The 24,339-nt window shown below is 34.7% G+C and overlaps 1 protein-coding gene across 1 annotated transcript in view; it reads right to left on the bottom strand.

The window, feature by feature from the left end:
- LOC120500661 (cilia- and flagella-associated protein 47-like) overlaps nucleotides 1-24,339 on the bottom strand; it is a gene marked incomplete at its 5' end in the record, with an annotated part of 182,121 nt that overhangs the window by 143,016 nt on the left and 14,766 nt on the right. Inside the window, 6 exons of the mRNA XM_039705832.1 lie at nucleotides 112-308; nucleotides 8,591-8,771; nucleotides 14,854-15,080; nucleotides 16,004-16,106; nucleotides 20,944-21,089; nucleotides 22,178-22,245. Of these exons, the coding sequence (XP_039561766.1) occupies nucleotides 112-308; nucleotides 8,591-8,771; nucleotides 14,854-15,080; nucleotides 16,004-16,106; nucleotides 20,944-21,089; nucleotides 22,178-22,245 (922 nt within the window). The remainder of the gene's footprint in view (nucleotides 1-111; nucleotides 309-8,590; nucleotides 8,772-14,853; nucleotides 15,081-16,003; nucleotides 16,107-20,943; nucleotides 21,090-22,177; nucleotides 22,246-24,339) is intronic.

Below are 24,339 nucleotides of genomic sequence, written 5' to 3'. Positions count from 1 at the left end.
TAGTATGCATTTCTGCATTTCAGGACTGTAAATTGTAACAGTATTGATCTGAAATCCACTTTTTCAAAATCCTGAATCTCAGTTTAGTTTGCAGTAGAGGAGTGAACTTACAATTGGAATTTCCTGAGTCACTGTCTGGTAAGCTGGAGTCAGAAATTCGAGTTGTGCATCAGCCTGGTCTGCATTCACCACACACTCAATCTCATAGACACGAATATCCCAAGATGACTTCAGAACAATCTGACAGTGGTAGCAACCAGCTTTCTCAGGAGTGAATTTTATAGGAAACTCAACTGTGTCATTTCCATCTAAAAAACCAAAACAAAACAAAAAAATGTGCTGTTGTAAAGCTTTTCAGGAACATTGAACTCACAAGCAGAATCTGAAGAGATTTCCAATAAACTGTAGGAGAGTCTTCCCAGCAGTACATGCAAAAATTTCCAAGAAACACCAGAATTTTAGGAGTGTTGCCCTTTTAGTTAGTTTCCTAAAAAGGGTATATTGAAGTATGCAAACAATATTTTCTATTAGTTTTAGTAGTCCACAGATAAAGATATTTTAAAATATCTCTTAAATCTAGTAGAAGAATTTAACATATATGAATTTCTGTAAATATTTTAAAAACTATACAAGCTACTACACATTTTTCAACAGCTACCATCAGAAATATCAGTGATAGTACAGTATATTTGGTGAGTATCCCAACCATTACTGAAATTGTGTTAAATGTAGTAGTCCTCATGACAACTCATTAGACCTTTTTCTATGTCACATTTTGGATTGAAAGTCTGAGTTTCAAAAACTGACAGGGGTGTCTAAGCTGAAACAGATTCATGCAAAGTCCCATTTTCCCAATCTGCAGCACACAGGGAAAATTCTCCACTGTAATCTCCAGAGCAAGGAAGAAGGAATACAAATGCAAAGCTGTCCATCTGCACAGAGCCAGGTCTAACAAGTGCTGAAAAGATTTCCTCCTCTGTGCTTGCTTACAGAAAAGATCAGACTCTTCCACAGGATTTTAATTAGCCCTTGTAGGATACATTCCCAAGGAAAAAAGAAGGTACATGAGGAACTCCAGTGATGGCCACAAAGAGTTTCCCAGTCCCAGAGTCTCAAAGAAACCTGAAAAACCACATGAAGACTGCAGCTGTAAAAACTGTAGTTTTACATGTGACAAACACTGATTCTCTTCACTGTTTTCCAAGGTTAGAAACCAATGCCTAAAGCTGGAAAACTATGATAAATCAGAGACAAGGTTCTGTTGTACTTGAAGATAATACAGTGTACAGAAAGATCCAATGTATTTCTGCATGAGTTTTACTTTCTTGCACTACGTGGAAATTTTAATTACCAATAATTAGTAATTAAATAAAGTTTTAAAATAAGCCTAATAACTAAAGTTATTTTTGCCTGAGTTGGACCCATATTTGAAAGACACACTTTCAGACAGAAATGCTTCCTATAGAAAAATTTTAAAAGAAAAATATTAAAAAGTGCATTGCGTAATTACAATGTTTAGTATGACATTAGTAAAAAAATGGTTTCTTACGCATTTAGAAAATATATTTTAGAATAGGTCAGTTGAATAACTTAAATACTATGCTCAATTACAATGAATCAAAACGAAAGCAAGTAAATTAGTTACATTTATTCAACATGATAAATATGTTCTCCAGTGATACATGGCTCCTCCAAATCAAAATAACTACAGAAATCATTTGTCTTCAAATTATAGGTTTTTATCACTTCAAAATGTTTTTTAAATACCATAAAGTAAACTGGACTTAAAAATATCTCAATTTAGCATGTTTTGTTCTCCCAGTCTCATTGGACATTCAACAAAGATTAATTTAGGGATATATTAAATTATTTAATGAACATAATCCATGGGGCCACAACTGGCTTACCTAACAATTTCTGAGAAAAGAGTGTCAACAGCAAGCCATGAGCATAATTTATTTAATTCCCATGTAGCAGGAAGCAGAGCCTGCATCCATCAAAAAGAATGAGGCTGGAAACATTTCTTCAACAGTGGAAAGTCAGGCAGAGCAATACAGGGGTTTGCTACAGTTTTCATTCTACTCAGGATTTTTATTCTTTCACAGGAAGCATTCCATGCGAAATAAGCTGACAGTTTTATTTTCTAGATTTATGTCTGAAAAATGCCTACAGGAAACATTCACTTGATCATATTGGGTTTTGTTATGAGACAGTTGTCAAAACAGAGGTATTTGCAAAAACAAACTTTCAATCTGTGTTCAGTTTCACCACATATTTTTGGAGACCTAAATCACAGCACATAGGCACTGGTCATGTCCTCTGGCAACTGCCTGGCCTTTTGTGCCATTTATTTAATGAAAAATACAACCTGATCACCAGAACTAACAAAGTTCGTGTCCTCTGGTTCTTAAAAATCGTATACGTCATCATTTTAGATGTGCCTGAATTCAAATTAAATCCTCTAACTGCATTAGCCTACAAACAGTACCTTTCAAAGAAAAGTAATGACAGTTGTTTTGACATTAAAATGTAAGAAAAAATATATTCTGTAAGGTAGTAATAATCGCCCTTAGTAATCACTATTTAGCCTTATTACAAATTCTGGGAGGATGAAATGAGTAAAAATAGAAATGTTACTCTTCCACACCACAATCTGTTGTCATATTGGACATTATATTAGCTTTTGTTCAGCAATGGTGAGTCTATCTATTCAGAATTTCAAAGCTAAATTTCTCACTGAACTTATCTCAGTCTCTAACACTATGCATGTCTCACAAACAACTGGTTAAATTAACTTCAAGACTGACTTTGCAGGTATGGATTCCTAGAAGGCTAAATAAGCAACCATAATTAAGAATCCAGACTCTTCTGACTTCTGCTTTTATATTAGGTCTTCAAATGAGCTAATCTGAATTAGAACATCACTCAACATCGTAGTCTTCAAAAAGCAGCTACTCTTTTGTATCTCTTATTGAGTGCTTAAAAGTTTTGAAAGTTTTTGCTGCAAAGACTGCACTGAATGCATAAGAAAAGATTACATGGAGAGAGGATAAAAACCAAGTCTTTTATACCATTACTGCAAAATGGAAAGTTAATGCCTAATTAGTAATGAAGACTTATAGTGAAAAGATATAATAAGAGCTAGCTAGAGATTTCTGTGGTGCAGCGCCTTTCTTTTTGCAATCTAGATTTCTCTGAAGAAAGGTTTTCTTTAAAAAAAAAAAAAAGAAAAAAGTAAGTCACTAGTAGCTTTACCAGAAACCACAAAGAAGCCAGAACAATCTGAATAAATTAACTGCAGGAACAATTATTGAGAAAGTAGAAAATATCTAACAATAACTGATAGTTCTGTAGAGAAAGATTTTTCATCGTTCACTGGGTAGAAAGGCGGGGGGGGGAAAGAAAAACAGGAGAACTCTTCTTGGATATTCTTTGTAAGTGTAACAGCAGGGAGCCAACATTATCAAATCCTGTAGGAAGAGGCAGCAGAACTCTAATATTAGCTTGTGATACTGAATCTAAATTATATAGCAAGGTGGAGCAACATTTTTCATTGAAAAGTAGTTGTAAGCTTTACTTATTTATATGGACAATTTTGATGTGAAATAGTACCACCCAGCCATCAGAAAAAAGGTTTTAGTTTCATATTCATGCCTAGGTTTTCCATATTTATTTTTATAAACATAGAAAAACCCTAAACCATATGGAATTACAAAAAGCATTCCCAGTGCATGCTTGCCTTAGAAAATTTCAATAATGCACATGCTAATAAAATACAGAAATTGCTTATCAGGACACACTTGCTTAGGTGCATATCCATTTGAAAATTAAAATCTACCATTACCATACAGAACCGCACAAATCTATCATTACTGATGGAATATATTTGTTTATTTATCATGCCATGTTTGGATTTGGTTATTATTAAAAGGTATAAAATAAGGTATTGATATGCTGGTTCTGATGTGTGCTGCTGCAATGCTTAGAACAGCAACTGCTATCAACCATTTACTCCCATATATTTTCTTTCCTTTAAAAAAGTGTCTAGTCCAAGGGTATTGCTATCAGGTTTCCTGCTAATAGCACAAGTGGTAATCTAAAGTAATTTCAAGTCAGAAGATTGTAAATAAAAAAAAAAGTCTGAAAAAAGAAAACCAAATTAACAGGAAGCCCTCCTTATGAAGTACTCGGATGCTTTAGTATTGATGAACTGTCACAGGCAGCCCTGTGAGGTGCTGTGTCTCAGGAACTTTTATGTTTCCATTACTCAAAGCAATTGTCAGTGTCATGTTACAATGTATAAAGGCATAGCCTGTTCCAGAACAATCCAGAATTTCCTAATTCTGGGATAAATCTATATTTAATACCAAAACACATGTTATTGGATGTTTCTCTTACCGTTAGAATTTCACCAAATAATTCTTATATTAAGCCCTAGCCTGACAAATGGAATTAAAGTGTGTATGTTAGGAAAGCTTCCACTTTCTTTTTTAAAAGTTTGAGTGATAGAAAGAATTTTGTTTCTCTTGAATTTTTTTATATTTGATAAATTTCTTCTTCACGTATTTTTACAAGAACCATAAAATGTTTCATTACAAATCTCTGTCTTATGTAGAAAGTGCTCTACTTTCTGCATAGAGCACTTAACAGTCTTCACAGTCAGACATATTTTCCCTTTCTAAATAATTACAGGTAACCTGAAAGGAACCTCTTTCCCTCAGAGATCATGGAGTCATCAAGGTATTCAATCTTTCAAGACCTTGAAAATTACTATAGAACTTGGCTGAATCCTTCCTCATTTGCAACCTTTTGTCTAAAGTGCAGAACAAGAGCTGGATGTGCTGTTCCAGTATTATGTTCTCCTTCATAATATAATAACAGTACTTTTCCATACCTGTACTGTATTTTTTAAGTTATGCATTCAAGGACCCTTGTTTTTCAAAATTTTACAAAAAATCCTTTGATGAAAGAACAATGGAGCTTGTGTCAGAAAAACACAGAGTGGGAAGTAAGGCTGACAGCTTTAGCTCACACTGTGAGATAGGTACTCTGCTGCTTTGCAGATTTCTCAAACATTTTGGGAGACATCGCTGCAAAACAAACTCCTTCTCTCCTTTCTACCTATGTTATTTCATCTTTGATAAGTAACATTATCTAGCATAAAAACCGTGTTGTTCAAAGAAACTCAATTGCCTAAGAAGTTGTTCTGCTTAGTTAAAACTTAGTCAAAGCTGATTTTTAGCTGATTAACTGCTGAAAAGACAAATAGCACTGACTTTTGCACTGGTTTTCACAGTTCTGCTCAAAAACTCACAGCTAATTCCTTCTTTCCTAACTACAGAGGCTGTTGTGCTGCTGGACAGAACCACCAAGTATACAGCAGAAAAAATGCTTGTAAAAGATATTCAGAGATAATGTAATAGCTCTGAGTTACCAAACATGGTCCTTACCTGCAGGAAGAGCATACTCATTTACACAGTTTTGTAAAATAAGACTGCATGGCAGAAAATCTTAAATAATTATAGAGATTATAAACATATGCATTACAAAGTCAGTGACACTGGGAAGTAAAGCTACAACTCAAGTTACAATTCTGAGCCTTAAAACCAATCTATTCAAAATTTCTTGTGCTTTCACCTTTAGAAGGAACTTGTTTGGTTGGTTTTGCATGCTACTTCTCTGTTGCTAAAATTTGGAGCCATTATTTTAATCCTACTTGACATTTTATCCTTTTCATTCTTTCACAGCATCCCTCTAAGAAAAAGGCAACATACTTCAATGTTGCAATATATTTCAATTATGCCTAAGATGACTTTCTGAATGTTCAATCTACCATTCTTTGGTTTTTAAAGCATTGCAGTTTTACTGTCAATTAACTTTCTCCTGAGCTATATATGGAAATTGAATTATTTCCCAGGTTATTTCTGATGATAGAGGGAAACTAAAGCTCAGAAAGATCCCATTTGAGACAAAGGTGAACAACCACCACGGTGTGGTTAAACCATGGTGGTTTAGCGTGCAGACTCTGTTCCAATATATAATTACATATTTGCTTGCACTAAAATTCATAGCTTATAACTATCTAAGAGTTCCAACTAGCTTCTTTCACAAAATCTGTGTCACAACAAACGCTTTGTGTAATCTTCCCAATTAGTGAAATGTAGTTAACATTGAGCAATAACTACTGGTTCCTAAGGACTCCCTTTCTGATGACTCTCCAATGATGTATAAACATTTGCTAAAGGTTTTCAATCTTGGAAATGTATTATTTTAGATCTATGCAATATGGGTTTTGAGCAAGATATCACACTTTAAGGTAAGCATATTGTACTCTTTTTACCTATTTGATCTGTAAATAGTGCCAAAAATGTAATAAGGTCATTTAACAAGATCCATTTTACAAGAAAATGTTTTGAGTGGCATTGATTTTTTTACCTTCTAATTCCCTGTTGGCAGAGTTCTTAAAACACTGGTTGCACACTTCCTGCTACTGCAGTCTGAGAAATTCTGATCCAAAGATTGATTTTAGTCAGCTTGCTTCCACCTTTGTTTTTCTTCATAATTACAACACTGTCATTTTTTTCAGAGAACCAGCTACTCCCACCTTGAGGAAAGCCACCACCATGGCTAAAATATTACTGCTTTCTCAAACAATAATGTCAAAATTTTCACATGAGACCAATGGTTTGCCCAGGACCACCATCTGGGGACTTCTGTCACAATATTATGCTTTCTAAGAGTCTGTAAATCCTCCTGTGTCTCCTCATTAGTGCAATAAGTACACTGAATCAGCTGGCACTGTCTTCTGACTGAGCACATATTTGTTTTCATGATATTCAGCTGGTTATCTCAGCTTCCCTTTCTGGATGTTCTTTACCTCACCACCTCTCTGAATTCACTACAAAAGCCCCATTTATTTTTCTGCATCATCATTTCTACTTCCTCATGTAACAATTACCCATCCTAGAAAGAAAAAATATATATCAAAAAGATTGTATACACTGCCATATGATCAAATTTCTTTACATTGATTACTCTCCTCTTTCAAGTATTTGTTTAATATCCTTTGATGAATAAAGAAGCAGCATGAACTAAGAGAAAAATAACTACTTCCTTACTGTAATGTCATTCATTTACTACATTCTTGACTATAATGTTGTTTATTCACTATATTCTTGTAGTTAATACAATGGAATTAATATTCTACATTTTTCAGATATATTTCAACATTTTTTGTTCACATTTCAACTTTTAAAATAATTTGAGCAGTTGCTAAGCAACAGTGATCTCTCAACTGGTCAGTTAAGAACTTTTGTTGTGAGACCATGATGGAGATCCTGTCAGGACATCAGATCTGTGTGTGCAGAGTTGACTCTCTTTCCCCCAGCTGTTATTCTGCTCTTCTACAGTGTAATCCAAAGAATTTCCTAAAACACTCAACAAAGCCATTAACTATTTTTAGTTCACCTCTGCAGTAATTATGACACAAACACATTGTTAACTTGACAATGAAAGAGTTTCAGCTAGGATTTAAATATCCTGCCACACATGACATGTTCCAGCCTTCAGTCTCATATCTATTCTACAACTTCTACTGACTGCTCATCCTGTAGTCCCTCACCAATCTCGCTTCTAATGCTGCCATAACTATTGCTGCCATCTTCCTAAAAACACACCCTAAAATATTTTATAGCAGTTAAATTCTATTTCAGTTAAAGTATCTGTAATAAAGACTCCTCAGAAAAAAAATGAGATTCTTTTTATTATTCCAGAATAGAATAAAAAAACCCCAAGATATTGAGTGTCAAAACAAAGACCATGAAAGCACAGCTGATTCCAGTGACACTTGGAGAAGTGAACTGCAAAAATATACAGAAGGACTCCATTGATTAAGAACTGATGAAACAAAAATAGATATGGACTGTGTATAATTCAAGTTTCTACAATTTTGCAGGAAGTTCCCCCTGAGACTCCTTTTCTCCAGACTCCAGCTCTCTTAATGGCTCAAGTTGCTTGTGAGTTTTTTAAAGAAATGCGACCTGGAGTGTTTTATAGGTTTAAATAAAGCATTTTTTAAAAATCAACAAGATTTCTGTATGAAATTTAAGATACTAGAAAAATTAGAGACAACAGACTGACCAAAGATGGCAAGATCACTCTGAAAGGTAATGCAAACCTGTTCATTCACCATTAACTGAAATCTCCCTCTGGCTGACTGAAGGCAAACAAGAAAAGAGATGTGATATGAGTGGCACAATTTGAACACAGATAAGTGCTGGATATGAAGTGGAAGGGAGCAATGGGAAGGGAGCACAAAGTCAGGATTTGTCAGATAAACAGAGCAAATTAATTTGTCTTTTAGAGCAAGTCGCCTGTGCTTATGTGCCTTTGAGAAAACCAATAAACCAATGGCAGGTGGAAAGCATTGGTTTGAGCTAATATTTAGAACTTGGGTAGTGACAAGAAAGGCAAATTTGATCAATAGTGGAAAGGAAAGAAAGATCATTTTCTGGATCTACTCAGGAAAACCTTAAAAAATATTATCTCAGCAAAAGAATACAGTCAAATTCATCACCTTTAAGACCATTACCTGTTTGCTGAGATGTAGGGCATTTGTCTGATGAAGGGTCCAAATTAACTCTGGCTGAAGATAACACTGGAATAGAGAACTTTTTAGGAACTTTGAAGAGGTTTTTTATGCTCACTTCTACATTGTAATTCACATACTTCAGCTCGGAGGGGTGCCTGCGAGGCTTCAGAAGTGCACGTCTCTGCAAGTGAAGCAATCATGTATACAGCTCAGCAATCACATAAAATTTTCAGGTTGAGAAATGCAAAAATGTACAGGCTTAATTCTAAAACTGAACTGGTAATTAAGAAACTTACATAGCAATTTTGAGTGATCCTTCCAAATAAAAATTGACTTGTAAATATTTTTAGACATCATGGAACTGAAAATTTTGTTTAAGAATAATGCATTTTGAAATTTACAGTAAATCCATAGCCTACCCAGAAATAATCTCTGCTAGCCTTCATGCATATGCAGGAAAGGCAAGAAAGGAGAAAAAAAAACATAAAAAGAAAAATATTTTGTATCAGTGATACTAAGATGCTTCTTCTCCTACTTCATAAAGTTTCTGAGTAATAAGAAGCATAAAAAAGAAAATTTTTGTTTTATTTTGTTTTTTTGGCAAGGGAAAACTATTAGCTGATATTTTAATGTTGAAAATGTATTTTAGAAATATGGATATTTAGAACGAATTCTAGAGACAAGTTAGCTCCTCCTCTTGGTAAAAAGCATTGCTAATCAACAGCATGAAACTTATTAGCAAAGGATTAGCACAGTATATTAAGGCAAGCTCAATATAGGCATTTGAACCTCTTAATGAACTTAATTTGACTCCTGTAGGATAACATTATAAAAATACTGCAATGATTTAATACACTACTTGCTCAAAATTGCCATTTTCAATCCAATAACACACAATAATTGCAATGCTCAAGAGTAATTGTAAGCTGAACAAATTTTAAACCGAGCATGCCTTTTTTACAGACAAGGCTTTGAACTAATGACTGCTGTGAATTATCTTGAAGCAAATCTAGGCAGAGATAAATATGACAATATTCATGTTTTGCTAAGAAAACTGGTTTATTATTAAAGTCTTTTGCTGTAAAATACTGCCAGGACTGCAGGTATCAAAGTACATATTTCAGTAGGCAAATGCAGATTTGTGTTTAGTAAGAATGCAAATCCATTGAGGGAATTCAAAAATTCAATTTAAAAGGAAAAGCAATTGTTCTTAAAGATCACCATTAGGTGCAAGATGGTCAAATTACTGTTTAAACCAACTAGACTTGGGTTCTGCATTGCGTTGATGGTGGGGTTTTTTTGTTTGCTTTTTTCCCCCCTGTTTTAGTACAAATCCCATATTCCCTTGCTGGTTTTAGAAAGCAGATCCACACTCTGATATTGCTTTATTTTGATCATTACTCTACCCTTCCATAGTGTTAATACAGTGTTAAACAAAAAGTATATATGGACTTTGGGAACCTGTTAAGATTTAGCTGTTGATTTAGGGGTTTTGGCACAATAAATATAGAAACAGATAATTATTCAAAATTCTTGTTCTATGAAGAGCAACTGGACAGATGTATGTGACTAAAAAATTCACATCAAACCAAATTCTTAAGATAGTTCTTGTACTAATGTATTTCACACCCTTGTACAAATATAATTTACAGAAGAAACAGGAAAAATTGTTATGTGAGTTGAAAAACTGAGCTCACTATTCATTCATTTCTATCATACAGGACTGGACTCTGACATTACTCCCTCTCAAACCCACAGAAAATTAATTTAAAAAATCAATAGGTACAAATAATTCAATTGCCATATTAATTGCAAGTTCACTTCTCTCTGATAGGAATGAAATGCCAGAACACTTTGCAGTGGAAAAAAAAATATCATTCTAACTTGTAATGGGAGGTTCCTAACCAAAAGAATTATGCACATTTACGAGTTTAAATTTGACTTGATCTTCTGCATAATCAAATAAATTTATACCTACAAATGATTTTCATAACTAGATTATTTTCCAACACTGAAATAAAAATCCAACATGATTATATAGTTTTGTTAAATTTTAATTGACAATATAATTGTAAGATGACCTTTCCTGGAGCACTGAACACATTTGAATTATAATTATCTTGGAGAAATGTCTCATTATTAAAAACTCACTGAAAGACTTTTTTTAAAGATCTTTGTTCATGTTATCTCATTTTTCAATATAGGTTAGGAAAAAACCTAGTTGGTTAGTGTTACATAGTTTATGAACACCTTGTAAACAAGTAAAGGATGAAAACATTTTAATGAGAGACCTTGTGGAAAAAGAAAACTCTGCAACCATATACAAGACTAAACTTTGCTGCCTCATAGGTTAACATTTCCAAGAGAAAATGCCAACAGAATTCAGATTAATGTTGCAATTTTTAAGATTTTTGTGGGCAGTGAGAGTTAAATAAAATTTAATGTTTTTTAACTCTCATGATCAATGCAGATCTAAGGCCTCTCCATTGCAAAAAGACAGGTTCCAAGCACTTTTACTTCATCAGCCTGATGGTTCATGTCATTCCAAGTGTAGAAGTCTTATTACCAGCTAATAGTATTTGCATTCAGTTCCCAGGATTAATTCTTTTCTTAGAATAATTTTTTGAAAAATGAATGCAGGGTATATAAAGCATAAGAGTTAAACCTGATCTTGAAAGTCTCAAGCACTTTTTGATTTTCCAAGGTATTTTCTCAGGTGTGCCACCTGCACTTTCTGTGTGTGAAGGGTGGTAGATTCTGTTACAGGGTTCTGAGGCACCTCTCTCCTTCCTTGCACACTACTGTTCTTCAAATCCTAATTTAGCACCATTTCTTCCTTCTAGAAATTAACTTCTAAAACTGTGTCTCATGAATAAAGAAATTTATTATCTTGGTCTCTCAGAACCCCTGTGATCAATCGTGTTTGCCACCTCCCTTAATCCCATATCAAAAGATAAGTGATGTAATATAGAAGACATTGGTCTCACTTGTAAATTCAGCAAATTGAAATCTGACCACAGGTCCTTTTCTGAAAAGTTCATTGCCACTCAAATGTATCTAATGCAATTTTTTATTTCCATTCTCTGCTCAAGGACACCATGACTTTTCCTTCAAAAAAAAAACCCACACCAGTTTTTTTAAAAAGCAGATTCTTTACACTGAGTTTACAAATTTCCATAATCATACAGGAGAACAAAAAAAATCCTTCTTGATCCCTGGATGTCTATGAAGAGCACAAACTCTGAAGATCCAAGCTGGACAGGAGGAGGATGAGACTTTGCCACATCAGCTGAACAGCAGAAGCCACAGCCCCTAAGTGCACAAGGTCTCCATTCATTTTTCCTTGATCAAAACTCAACCTCACCAACACCACTATGGTGTACTAAGATAAAAACACTCCATGTTGCTCAGACACATGGACAGCAAGATAGAAAGGAAATGCACAATGTCCTAACATCTGGAATATGGCAAATGTGGTGTCCACACTCAGACGAGACGTGTTCAAAAGGAAGCAAAACAGGCCTAAGTAAATATTTGTAACAGTTTAACAATGAGGACACACCTGGACACAGCAGAAAGTTAAAACTTTAGCTCTGGGATTCTTGTACAACAGGACTTTTCCTATCATAATGTCTGGTTATACAAGGAGATTATTGGCATCTATGAAGAAAAACTCCTATATCTAGCAATTGGGTCTAAAACTAGGCCTGTTATTTTGTGTCTCATTAAACTGACTACAGCATCCTCTCCCTCACGCTCCCAAGTAAATGAATTCTCATATTGTTATTTCTTTTTTCTTCACTTTCCTCTATTTACTACATTTAGCAACTTCAGTCTAAACAGTCTATTATCTTTTTTCCAATATCCCCTTCCTTCCCTTGTTATCTATGTTCACCTAAAACCCCCTTTTCAGCTTTCTCTTATTCATCATTATTAATTATTCAAAAAATAGCCTTTGTTAATTATTCACTCTAACACCAAATCCAACCTTAACAGTGTTTGAGAGTTCCTATATTATTCTATATTCTCTTTAGTACTACTCAAAATTGTTTTAGGAGGAATTAAAATAAAGAAATACTCAGGAGGTAAGAAGGGAACACAATTTTATGGGAAAAATATTTTTAAAACCATTATTTGTTACTAATTCTAATAATTAAAACAATCAAAATAGATCTTTGTTCCTTATGGCAACAAAAAGAGTAAAAACATAGTAAAAAAGTACCTAGGATTTTAGCTGTGTATAGATGGGTCGAGTAAACAAATTACACCTCTAGTTACTGATTATGCATATCCAGTTTGACTCCAAAAACACAGCTCACCTTTACTACTGTTTTCTATGTGACTTAAGTAAACATGACTAAAATTTACAGTTTAGAGAGACTGGAAAACAAACAATTATTTAGTTATTTATTCTTCAATTTGACAGGTAAAAAATGGACCAAGTGGTACTAATGTAAGGGTATTTTCCCTTCTGTCCATCTATTGTCTGACATGATCCTACCTGCAGGAAGCAAGTAGAAAGGTGGAACAGAAATCCAAAAGAGAACAACAGATTTCCAAAGATTCTGGATTTATCTCTAACCTACATCATCTGCCCCAAAGGATTTTGTGAGCCTAAATAATTCACTGAACCACAGGTGCTGTAGATCAGCTTTTTTTTTTTTCTTTTTTGCTTTTTTTTTGTGGGGAAAGGGGAAAATTTAGACCACCTAAAACCATACTTCAGCTCAAATTTTCACTGCAGAACACCAACCCCCCTCAAAAAAGGTTTCTCCAGTTAATACAACCAGAATTTCTAAGTTATCACCTTTAAACAAATAGTTGGCATGAATTAATCACAAAAAGTTTTTAAGAATATGTTTCATATTTCAGTCTGCATAGTAGATATTGAGATTTTTTTTAATGTGTAAACTCTTTTCCATACCAGTAGCAGAACTCCACCCCTGTATTTGTCATAAGCAAGTATAAGACTTTGTATACATGGAATAAAATACTTCTTTCTGCACATTAGTTTCATTTCTCACAAGATAATTCATTCAGTGCTAGTATCCACCATTATAAGGTGTTTTATAAGGCAATTAAGCTAATTATCCTCCCGTCTTCCACAATAAATGTGGTTTTAGAACTCACATTGCATTTTAGCATATCTAGAGGTGCAAGGACTGTTCCTATCATATTCAGTCTTGATCCCATCCACAACTACAGAGCAGTTAGACTTTTCAAGTATTTGCTAAGTCACTGTGATATTAAGGGACTTGAATTATAAAAACTCAATAAAATGTTACCAGAGCCATGGATTAGCCACAATCCCAAAGGAGACTACTTGAGTCTAAATTACATGATTACAATTGTTGTCCCACTCCAAAAGCACAAGAGATTAGAGTTATGTTGTAATTTTCCCTCATTTTATTTGTTTTCTATTACTTTTCAAACAAAAGGCATAAATTTATCAGCATCAAATCACAAGGGAAAATTCTTTTCCTCTTACTTGGGGAACTGTCTAATTGGAAAGCTGGAATAACATTGCTGCCCAGCAATTGGTCTGAGGTCAGGCACCATCAGGGCACAAGGGAAATTAAAACCCACAGTGAGACCATCATCCTAAGAAGGCTATGCTGGAATTCTTCATGAGGAAAATCCTTCTTTATTTGGCAATAGTACTATTATAAATTTATTCACAAGTAATAACTGATTGTTTAATGCATTACCTTGGGAGAACTTTTTGTTTCTAGATTATGAAATCTTAGGAAAATATGTATAAGTTGGAATGATGCATAAGAGGGGAGCTATATCTTATTAGAAAAACTTGTGGCTTTTCAAAAGTATTTTGCATTGATTGCAAGACAAAGAGAAATCTCCTTCATTTATTCTCAAGGCCTTTTATGTTGGGAGAAAAAAAATCCATTTCTTACAAAAATATGCATAATGAAGGCTACTAATACAGATACCTTTTACATAGAATATGAAAGCTTTTTTAATCAACAGGTATTTTTCAGAAGCAAATTGTTAGTACTTTTCTTAACTGCAGTCAAGTTTTCTTAAAGGAAGGACATCATAATAAGCATGGGGTGACAAAGTAGCTTCAGAATGAAAATGTAAAATATTGCAGTGTCTGAAGGGGAATTGGGCTCAGTAACTGTCAGATTACAGATGTGTGAAAAAAATATAACTTCACGCTATTACCTGAAACATAAAAACACTTCAGTTCTATAAATCAAGGACAACTAAATTTAATTGCAGCACCAGATAACTGTGTTTCTCACCTGTACCCTGGACAGCCCCAACAAGGCAGTTGCAACTCGAACGCTGCTGCTCTGCAGAGTCCCAGTCATCAATCTCCTTTCATACTCAACAGCTGACATCTGCTGCTGTGCAGCCAGAGCCAGGGCCCTCTCTCTTGACTCATTGATCAATGGAATCTTCAGATTCTCCTCCAGAGTCTGACCAAGTCCACATTTAAAATATAAAACTGTCTGTGCTGTGCTTTCATCTGTTAAAAAACCCAAAGAAATGAAAGAGTAAAACAAAACCACACACCACATTTATCAGCAGCTGGTGGAACTGCAGAGAGTATTTAGAATTTCTAATCTCCAAAGAAAATAAGAATACAAAATTCCTTCAAAGTTTAGTTCCATGCTATTAACCTAGTGCATGCCATTTATTACCTATAATACCTTATTTTTCAACAAAATAGGGATGTAAGAAATAGCAGACTGAAATGCAACCCAAAATTTAGCTAATAGGGCTAAGAAATAGCTACTAAATTAGCTAACAAAAATATCCCAGACTATAGTGTTACTACCATTATGACAGCATTAAAAGTTTACCCAAAGTCTTTCTGCTACCTACACAACAAAGCCATGCTTTTACCCCTCTAGAGGATGTTTCATCTCCTCTAAAAGAAACCATCAGAAATTATTTCAAGCAGCAGTTGTCAATTATTTCAAGTTTCAAGTCCTACACTGTTTCTGAAATAGCACTGACAGGAGTTTATCCCTCACTGTTTAAGGACAAAAGCATTGGAATATCACATCACTGCACACAAAACTCATGTTTTAAAGCTAGAAAAATTCTAGATAAAGATGATTTGTCCTGGTTCATATGGCGAGCAACCTATAAATAGAAGGAGGAAATAAGAAAAATTATGAAAAAATATTTGTGTAGACTATGTTAAAAACAATACAAGATGAAGATCACCAACAACCAGCTGATGCTCTGAAGGGAATGGACTGGAATACATTAGAGGAAATATTGCATATATTCATTATAATGTATGTTTTACACTTCACTATAAACAACTATTTCTTTTTTTACCACATATATTTAATAATTTTAAGAAAAATCCATAGAAATAAAAGAATATTTTAAAAAATATTTGCTCTATTTTACTTTTCTCCCTTCTATTCACTGTACCTTCTGAGGTAGCACGCAAAACATTTGGACTATCCAAGGCAGGCAATTCTGAAGCCAGAGGTAAATCACCTATTCCCTCAATCAGGTATACAAACTCTCCAATCTGAAACACAAGGACACACATCCACACACTTCAGAGTGCAATTCATGCAGAACAGACTGCAAAGTATTACAACAGCTAAGATATCCTACTAACATCTAAGATCTGACCTGAGCAAAAATTTACATATTCAGGAGAACTGTTTTTTTTAAACTATGCCTAAATATAAGAAAACTACTATTTCAAGACATGATGTGATAATAAGCTCACTTTAATTGATAATATTAAATCTGAAAAGTCAAAAAATTTCAAAAATCAGATTTCTTTCTCCGCATATAATTTAACTGAATAAGGGTATCCTGACCCATAAATACAGCAAAATTTTGAATACTAAATATCTACTACAGTTACATAAAATTAAACATGTTCATGAGCAACCTTCAGTGCTCTTCATCATTTCAATTTTTTTTAATGTTTGCAATAGTTTTGAGGCAGAAACATTTCTCTAGAAATCAAAAAAAAATTGAAGTCAAGGCAGGTTAGCATCATGTAAAAATTCTCCTTTAAAAAAAAGTTAGTAAATCTTAATTATTGCATTAAAAAATGTAAAATCTACAGAACAGAAGCTTGAAAGTAACTATAAACATAACCTAGAACAAAGAAAGACATTTTTCACAGAGAAAAGGATAACTTAACTAGTAGAGAAATAACAGTTTGGATTATAGATGGGCTAAAAGAGTAGGGTGCAAATGAAAGACAGAAGAGTATTTTTGAAGAAAATAAAACTCACTGAAAGTACTCCAAATTTAAATCCACAATCAGAATGGCCCAAACTAAAAAGACATCTAAGCTAGGTACCATACACCTATCTGAACTAGGCAAGAGATTTAACATATATTCTGCATATATTGCTTTGATAATTTCTTTGTGTTTGCCACAAGTTTTTTTCAGACAATTTTAGCTTTTACTGATTGCAAGATAAAGAATTAAATGCCTCTGCAACAACTGATATTATTTGAACATTCTATTGCTCTTTATTTCCATAAAACTTATTCTGTAAAACTCTGCCCTAAAAACATATATTCTGTCTTTTATTCTTCATTCCAGATATTAAGGAAATAATTTATTTAAATAATTTAGTGCATCTGCCAATTAACACAATGTTTTCCTTTTAATACTGCTCAATAGCATAAAAAAACCCTGGTTTTCCCTTTGCCTTCATTTGTAGTTTTATCAGCTATTTATGTTAAGGCTGAAAACACTACAATTATATTTCTGACCCAGCAGAAGGAAAGCTATTCAACTTTGATGGTATTTTTTCCCCTTCCTTGATTCAAGAGCTCACACAAATCTTCCTTGAGAAGGATTAAAGAAACCTCCAGCAAAATTGGATTCTCACACACAAACAGCCACTCCTGGGAACCAATTTAAACAGGAATTATTCCTGTTTGACACAGTGATTTGGCTCCATAAGGGCCCTTAACAAGCTCACAGCACACACAACTCATTTTAGGAAGGTGCTGGTTGCTGGGATGCTATTCTGCTATCAGCTACTTTTCCTGCCCTTGCTGAAATCAATATGTTTATAGGAAGGAACAAAATTCCCCAATTTCCTCTGTGCTTTGAAGAATTCTGGGATTTTGATCTCCACAGAATGCAAATCCTGGTTTTTTTCCGCTGAGCTTTTTTCCTGATGCTTTGGAACAGAATGGATATTTCACTGAACTTCAAGAGTTTAGTTTGTATGCCCATGGTTTTAATGATTTATATTTCCATTTTCCATCAGCTGCAAACAGGACAGCATCAGCATTGTGCAGGGTTTACTGTTAATGAAAATAGTTGATAAAAGAGCTGTTGAACTTTCTATACAATCCCATTGCTATCTGATGTTTCAAAAGAATACTAGGAGTTTGTAGTTGCCTGAGCAAGACAGTAAGTAAAAGCAACAGATAGCAAAGTGTTCTTTCAATAAACAATTTACTTTTATACTAGACACTTAGCTGTAACAGTCTGGACTGACACTCTTAAACTATGATATAATAAATTATTATCATTAAAAATTCCGTGTTGTTCACATTTAAATTACCTCCCGGAAACAAAGATATATTTTTTAAAAAGCAACACAGTTATGTTTAACAATATTTAATATCTTCTATGAAAAGATCTATGCTAAAAAACTGAAAAATTTCTGTTTCAATTTTTCTTAAAGAACAATGAAATGCTAAAACAAATCATTGAGAAATGTGCTAAATGGCTTGTGCTGTTATTTCAAGCCTTAGGAAAGTTAACATAAAGACTATTTCAAAATAAGGAACATCCTTGAGGTCAGAAGCCTTAAATCAGTGTATCCTTTTGCTGATATATCAAATAAATAGCTGCTGCAGTGATGGATAGGATTCTCAATCAGATTCAAGTACAGTGATTTAAATCTCAATACTTTCTTCACTGATTGTAATGAAGGAGCAGATCTACTCTGACTACTGTTTTGGTCTATTTGTAGGGTAGGAAAGGTAGGTAGGAAAAAAATACCCACAGAAATGCTTAATTAAATTATTTATTAGATTTTATATACAGCACAAGTCCATATTTGAATGATACAAGACTCCTCATTGTGTAAAGTCATTTGATCATCATACAGCATGGTGGCTGAACTTCTTTGTCAGTTAGATAACAGTATGACTCAAATATTGCAGCCATATACAAAATATTTAAGAAAGCCAAATTCTTCCTGTGCCATTACTCTACTGACCTAAAATCCGGTTAGCTATTTGCAGTTTCATCTTTTCCTGGGAGATTTAATACAATTCCTCACAAATTATGCATTTAAGTAGATTGAGGTAATTTTTCTAACCTGAAGTTCTGCATATTAAAAATTTTGCCCTTTGAGAAGCCTTTAAATGCATCACACCTACTCAGCTAAGCTGGAAGAACCAGGTAACCCAGAAAAAGTTACCATACAGGACTTAACAGCAGCTTCTCTGAGGCATTAATGCTTCCTGATGTGGAAAGGTCAACTAAACCTTCGTTAAGAACAGTGGCAAGTAGCCAGGTGTCTAAATTTATTTCTACATCACCACTGGAGGCAACACTGGGGCTGTCAGAAATGTACTTTTCCCTTTCCACCTGAGCTACGACCATCCTACAGCTCTGACCACATCTCTTAGATTAACACTCTTTCCTTAACATGTCTATATTTCCCTTCTCTTCACTACATCACTTAACTTTCAGGCCCTATTCCTTGTGTAGCATGAGTCTACTCTTCTCAGCCAGGGTGTGAATTTCTGCTTCTAATAAAGATACAACAAACAAGTAAATCGTCAATAGCAGAGCTTTAAAGGGTATTAAATAATAACAGGTAAAAGGAGATTCTTCTCAGATTTACTCCCAGAGAGCAGTAGGCCAGGTTTTTCCTTGTCTAGAGAGTGCATCTAGATATTTCATGGAATTAAACTGATGGACCTAAAATTCCTTTATGTATGTACAGCTGTTGATGTGTATTTCTTCCCTAATAATTTCTCTCTTCGAATGATGCTGAGCACTGGATTGATTTTCCACTGAACCATCCACAAAGATTGCTAACCTCTGACATGGGGATTCTTTGTGGGTGATTCCCTGCTGTCAATATGGTGTGAGCTCACTATTTCCATGTGTATTCAACAGAAATTCCCCTTCTATCTCAGCTGATTTTCAAGAAAATCAAGAGAACTGTACACTCTTTAAGATGTCCAGTCATATGGTTTGTTTTCTTTTAAAATAGCCAGTATTTTCAAATACTGGACAGAGTCAGAAAGGCAGACTTGAGCATCATTATATCAGTCTTATTTTCCTTTATGAACAAGATAAAATATCAAGCTGGCCATGTGGCATAGTCAAGTCATGTTTAAGCAATAAAAAATCCCATCAAACACACAAACACCAGACACTAACAGAAATTCCATATTCTATAGAAGTAAAAATATGGAAGCAGAGAATGTGCAGGAGAAAAAGTCATTTCGTTTTAGATGCATTGTTACAAATCATCAAAACATGGCAGAGAGAAAGGCAGAGGCACATAATTGGACAGAGGGGAAGCTGAACCACAGAGGCATTGCTAGCAAAGTAAGAAGCAGAATCGAAGCCTTGAGATCAGCTACACATAAAAGAAGATTACAGAAACAACAGGGTTTTGAAAAACATTGACAGCCAGAGACAAAACACAGCAGACAAGTTAAAGAGGTGAAAAGATGGACTAAACACAAGGAAATAAGATTGCGACCACTGAGATAAAGGATTACAGGAACATCAAAAAGCTGGATTGCAAGATTTGCAGTTCTGAAATTTGATCAAAATCAGATCTTGGTGATTTGATTGAATTTCAATTAAGTATATAGGGCAACATCCAGGCTACATGAGTCAAGAGAGACTGAAAGGTTGTTGGAGTCAGTATTCATGTACAGTCTTTCCTGAATGGAACTCTCATTGAGAGAAAAAGTTAAAAAACAGACAGCAAGGAAAATTATTATTCTACTTTGACAGCATACCCTAAATACAGAATGAATACATGGAGAAGTACAGAACAGTAAAGTCTTTATCCATTCCCTGCCTATGCATTACTCTTGCACCCACGTCAAGAAAAATTATTTCAATTTCTTTTCTTTTCTGAAGTTCAGATGCCTAGAAAAGCCACCAAAATAACATTCCCTGCAGTATTATTTTTTATTACTTAGTGGTTTTAAAGTAAAAAGTTGCCTGCAGCATTTCATATAATTCTAGTTATGTGTAAAAGGACAGTAAATAGTTGCCCTTGATCAGGACCTCCCTTTTCACAGCACTCCTCTCATTTACCCTATTCATGCACAATTGTCGAAAGTCCTGGTTCTTACCTGACATGATAAACACAGAGCACACACTTTATTCTTACCTTTTCATTAACCAGAATGACAGTGCAGTAACGCTTTTCCTGATAAAAGGGAAGGAAGTGAATATCTAAGGTTGCAGAACCTTTCCCTTTCAAGAACAGTTTTTCTGTTGGACTGAAGAACTCATGCAGGAGGCCAGACTGATCAGCTGTTAAAATAAATTTAAGTGGATGTAAACATAAAAGAGCACAGGCTGTAAAATAAAGTAGTTGCATGAGTTTGAAAAAAAAAGGTACTGTATACAGCCTCCTGTAGCAATCAGTATTTAAGGCACACCCGTAATCAATAATCACTATTTACAGTTAGAGTTGTGTAGATGTACTGTAATACTGCATACTATATTATTTAAATGTATTTTGCTAATTACCTGTGCTCTTATTCTGTACACTGAAACAAAACTGGGGAAAACAGAGAGTTCCCACCATTAAAAATTCCCTAAGGAGGTACAGCCTCCAAGAAAAAGTCTACTCACATCAGAAGGAAAAGTATAATTTACTGCTATTTGAACAAAGAATCTTGCTCTCAGAGCAATTATGTCTGAAATCTTCTAGAATAGGCAAAATCTAAATACTGGCAATACTGGCTTTTTTTTCCACTGCTTTCACAAAAGCATTAGGCTGGGAAAGAATCTTAGGGTTGGATCTGGCAGGCTCTGAAACTTTCTCACTGTGTGTTTTTCATCTGTCTGCTAAGCACATTTAGACACTGACCCTCAGGCTTTTCTGGCTGCCTTTCTAGGCAGGTCAGCAGACCTAAGAATATATGTGAAAGTGAAAACAACAGAAATGAGTGAGATCATATAACAAAATGATGCCAAACTCTGGCCAAATAGATAGAACAGGGATGGGACACCCACAACTTCTCTGAGTAACCTGCCCCAGTGCAGGGCACCACTCTCACAGTAAGAATTTCTTCCTCATATCTAATCTAAACCTGCCTTCCTTCAGGGTAAAGATATCACCTCTTGTTCTATCCCTACACACCCTTGTAAAAAGTCCCTCTCTTGTAACTCCTCCAGGTACTGGAAAGCCACTCTGGAACCTTCACTTCTCCAGGCTGAATTTTTTGACTGTGAGGCACAATTTGAGGCCAACATTTTATGAAAACTAAAAATAATAGTTACTGAGCATTTCCATATATAATATTTATTGAACATATTCAGATGTCAAAATCTTGCTTCCATAGATAATCTAATTTCTACTGTAGTAAGACATAAGGTATTGCAGAGGTACTTACAGCTAGTGTCTTTCTTTGAATCTTCAGGCAGTGCAGAAATTTTTGAACTTAATACGCTATTTTCAGAACTAAAAGGAAAAAAATTTAAAACAGTATTCTAAAGCTGGACATTTTTATTACCAATAGATAGCTTAGTTCCCCTTTTTATGAATAAACACCAGAAAAGCAAATGTTATCAACACAAAAAAAAACCCCACCAAAATAGACCACTACATTTTTGAACCACTTTCTAATCAATAATATTAAAAATCAGCCTATCCACTTGAGGTGGCTACAAGAATGTTAGTTAATATAGGTATATTAATATAGGTATATATTTAATATATAGTTAATATAGGTATATTAACTAACATTGCAGGTAATCATTCAATAGAAGCCTAACTTAATCAAGGCTTTGTCTAAGAAAGGAGAAAGGGATGAATCTTAACCTAATCACCTGAACTCTGCTCTTTACAATATAGCTGTTCATGTGTATTTGAAAAGGACAGATATACTCAAAAAAAAAAAACAGCTTCAAATAAAATCTTCTTTGAACTTCCATCCTCCCAAAGCAAACTGTGCTCCTGACCATCCTATTTTCTTATTGTGACTCTATGTACTTTTCTATTCTTCTTCGCAAGTAATTCCCACCATTGTTGACAGGTGTTAAGATTGTGCAGTTACACTTATGGAAGAAGAATTTTGCTTAATTTACAACATGCACAGAGCTCAAAGATGCTGAAAACAATTGTAATGTATCAAAAAATGCTGCAAGTTTCAGCTCAAAACTCTAATTTTAAATTATCCACACATAAAGGTTATTCCTCCTGGCAGTAAAATTTGATGAACCAGCACACAGCAAACTATTACTACATACAATGTTTGATGTTGGGTCTCTCTTAAAATAAATAGTTAATCTTGCTGGGCTAAGAAAAAATCACAGCCCTAAAGAAATGGATGTGCAAAACTCTCAGAATGTGTTACCCTGGAGATTTGTTTTAATACCAATACTTAACGATCATTTTTAAGAAAGGAAAATGATCTCTGAGTACATGCATACAACATACTATTTATACTATACTTTACAAATAAGTATCTCACATTAAAAAAAATGTGAAAAATGTAATGTATTTTTTGTACAGTTCTTACTATTTTTTCATACAGCTGTTGAGCCATTTGTTACTTTTACAGTGATTCTTCTGCTGTAGTCTCTGTTTTTGCAAGCATGACTTGGCATTCTCATTCAAAGATAAAGCATTGAAAGACATGATGTTTTATATAAAATTAGTAAGAATCCTACAAAAAAATGCATTACATTTTTTCACTGGTGAGAATTATACATTTACTAAGTCCTATTTTCAGATCTGAACAACTGAGAAACTCATTAGAATGATTTAACAGGGTATTGAACTTCTCTCAATATCAATTTTTTTCTTACTTCAGTGAACAAAGCTCTTGCAGGTAAGTGATGAGAAAAGAAAACAAACCTATGTTGTGGAAGACATGAACATTGTGTCTCATTCTTCCATAACAAAAAGAAATAGCATCTTGCTCAATAATAAAACTGAAAGGAATAAAGTTCAAAAGGTATAAGAAGCTTGGTTATGTTCAAAGTCTGGTTCAATACATCCTCTTTCAATACACATAGAAATAAGGAAAAGGATTAGGAAGAAGAGCTTAAAGCTGCCATAAAATAAGTCTACACAGCCTGTTCACTGCACCTGAGTCAGGCAAATCCCTGGGATCAACAGAGAATGCGGAATGAACGGCTCAAAAGCAGCCCTGAGGAGGAGGATTTGGGCATATTGGTAAATGAAAGATTACAGATGAGCTGGCCATGTCCACTCGCAGCCCAGAGAGCCAAAAGTGTCCTGGGCTGCATCCAGAGCTCCGTGGGCAGCAGGGCAGGGAGGGGACTCTGGTGAGACCCCACCTGCAGAGCTGCCTCCAGCTCTGGGGTGCCCAGCACAAGAAAGACAGAAGCTGCTGGAGGAGGGCCAGAGAAGGGGTAAGAGTGCTGGAGCAGATCTCCTACAAAGATATCCTGGAGGAGATAAGGCTCCAGGAAGACCGCACTGTGGTCTTTCAATATTTAAGGCCAGGGCAGAGGGAGCTGGGGACTGGGGGGGAAACAAGAGCAGCTCATAAGAGAGAGAGAGAGAGAGAGAGAGAGAGAGAGAGAG

This window comes from Passer montanus, unplaced genomic scaffold (assembly GCF_014805655.1).
Source record: "Passer montanus isolate IOZ18808 unplaced genomic scaffold, ASM1480565v1 scaffold186, whole genome shotgun sequence".
In the NCBI taxonomy this organism is placed as follows: Eukaryota; Metazoa; Chordata; class Aves; order Passeriformes; family Passeridae; genus Passer; species Passer montanus.
The sequence above is the reverse complement of the archived record's forward strand: the minus strand, read 5'-3'. Positions and strand labels throughout refer to the sequence as shown.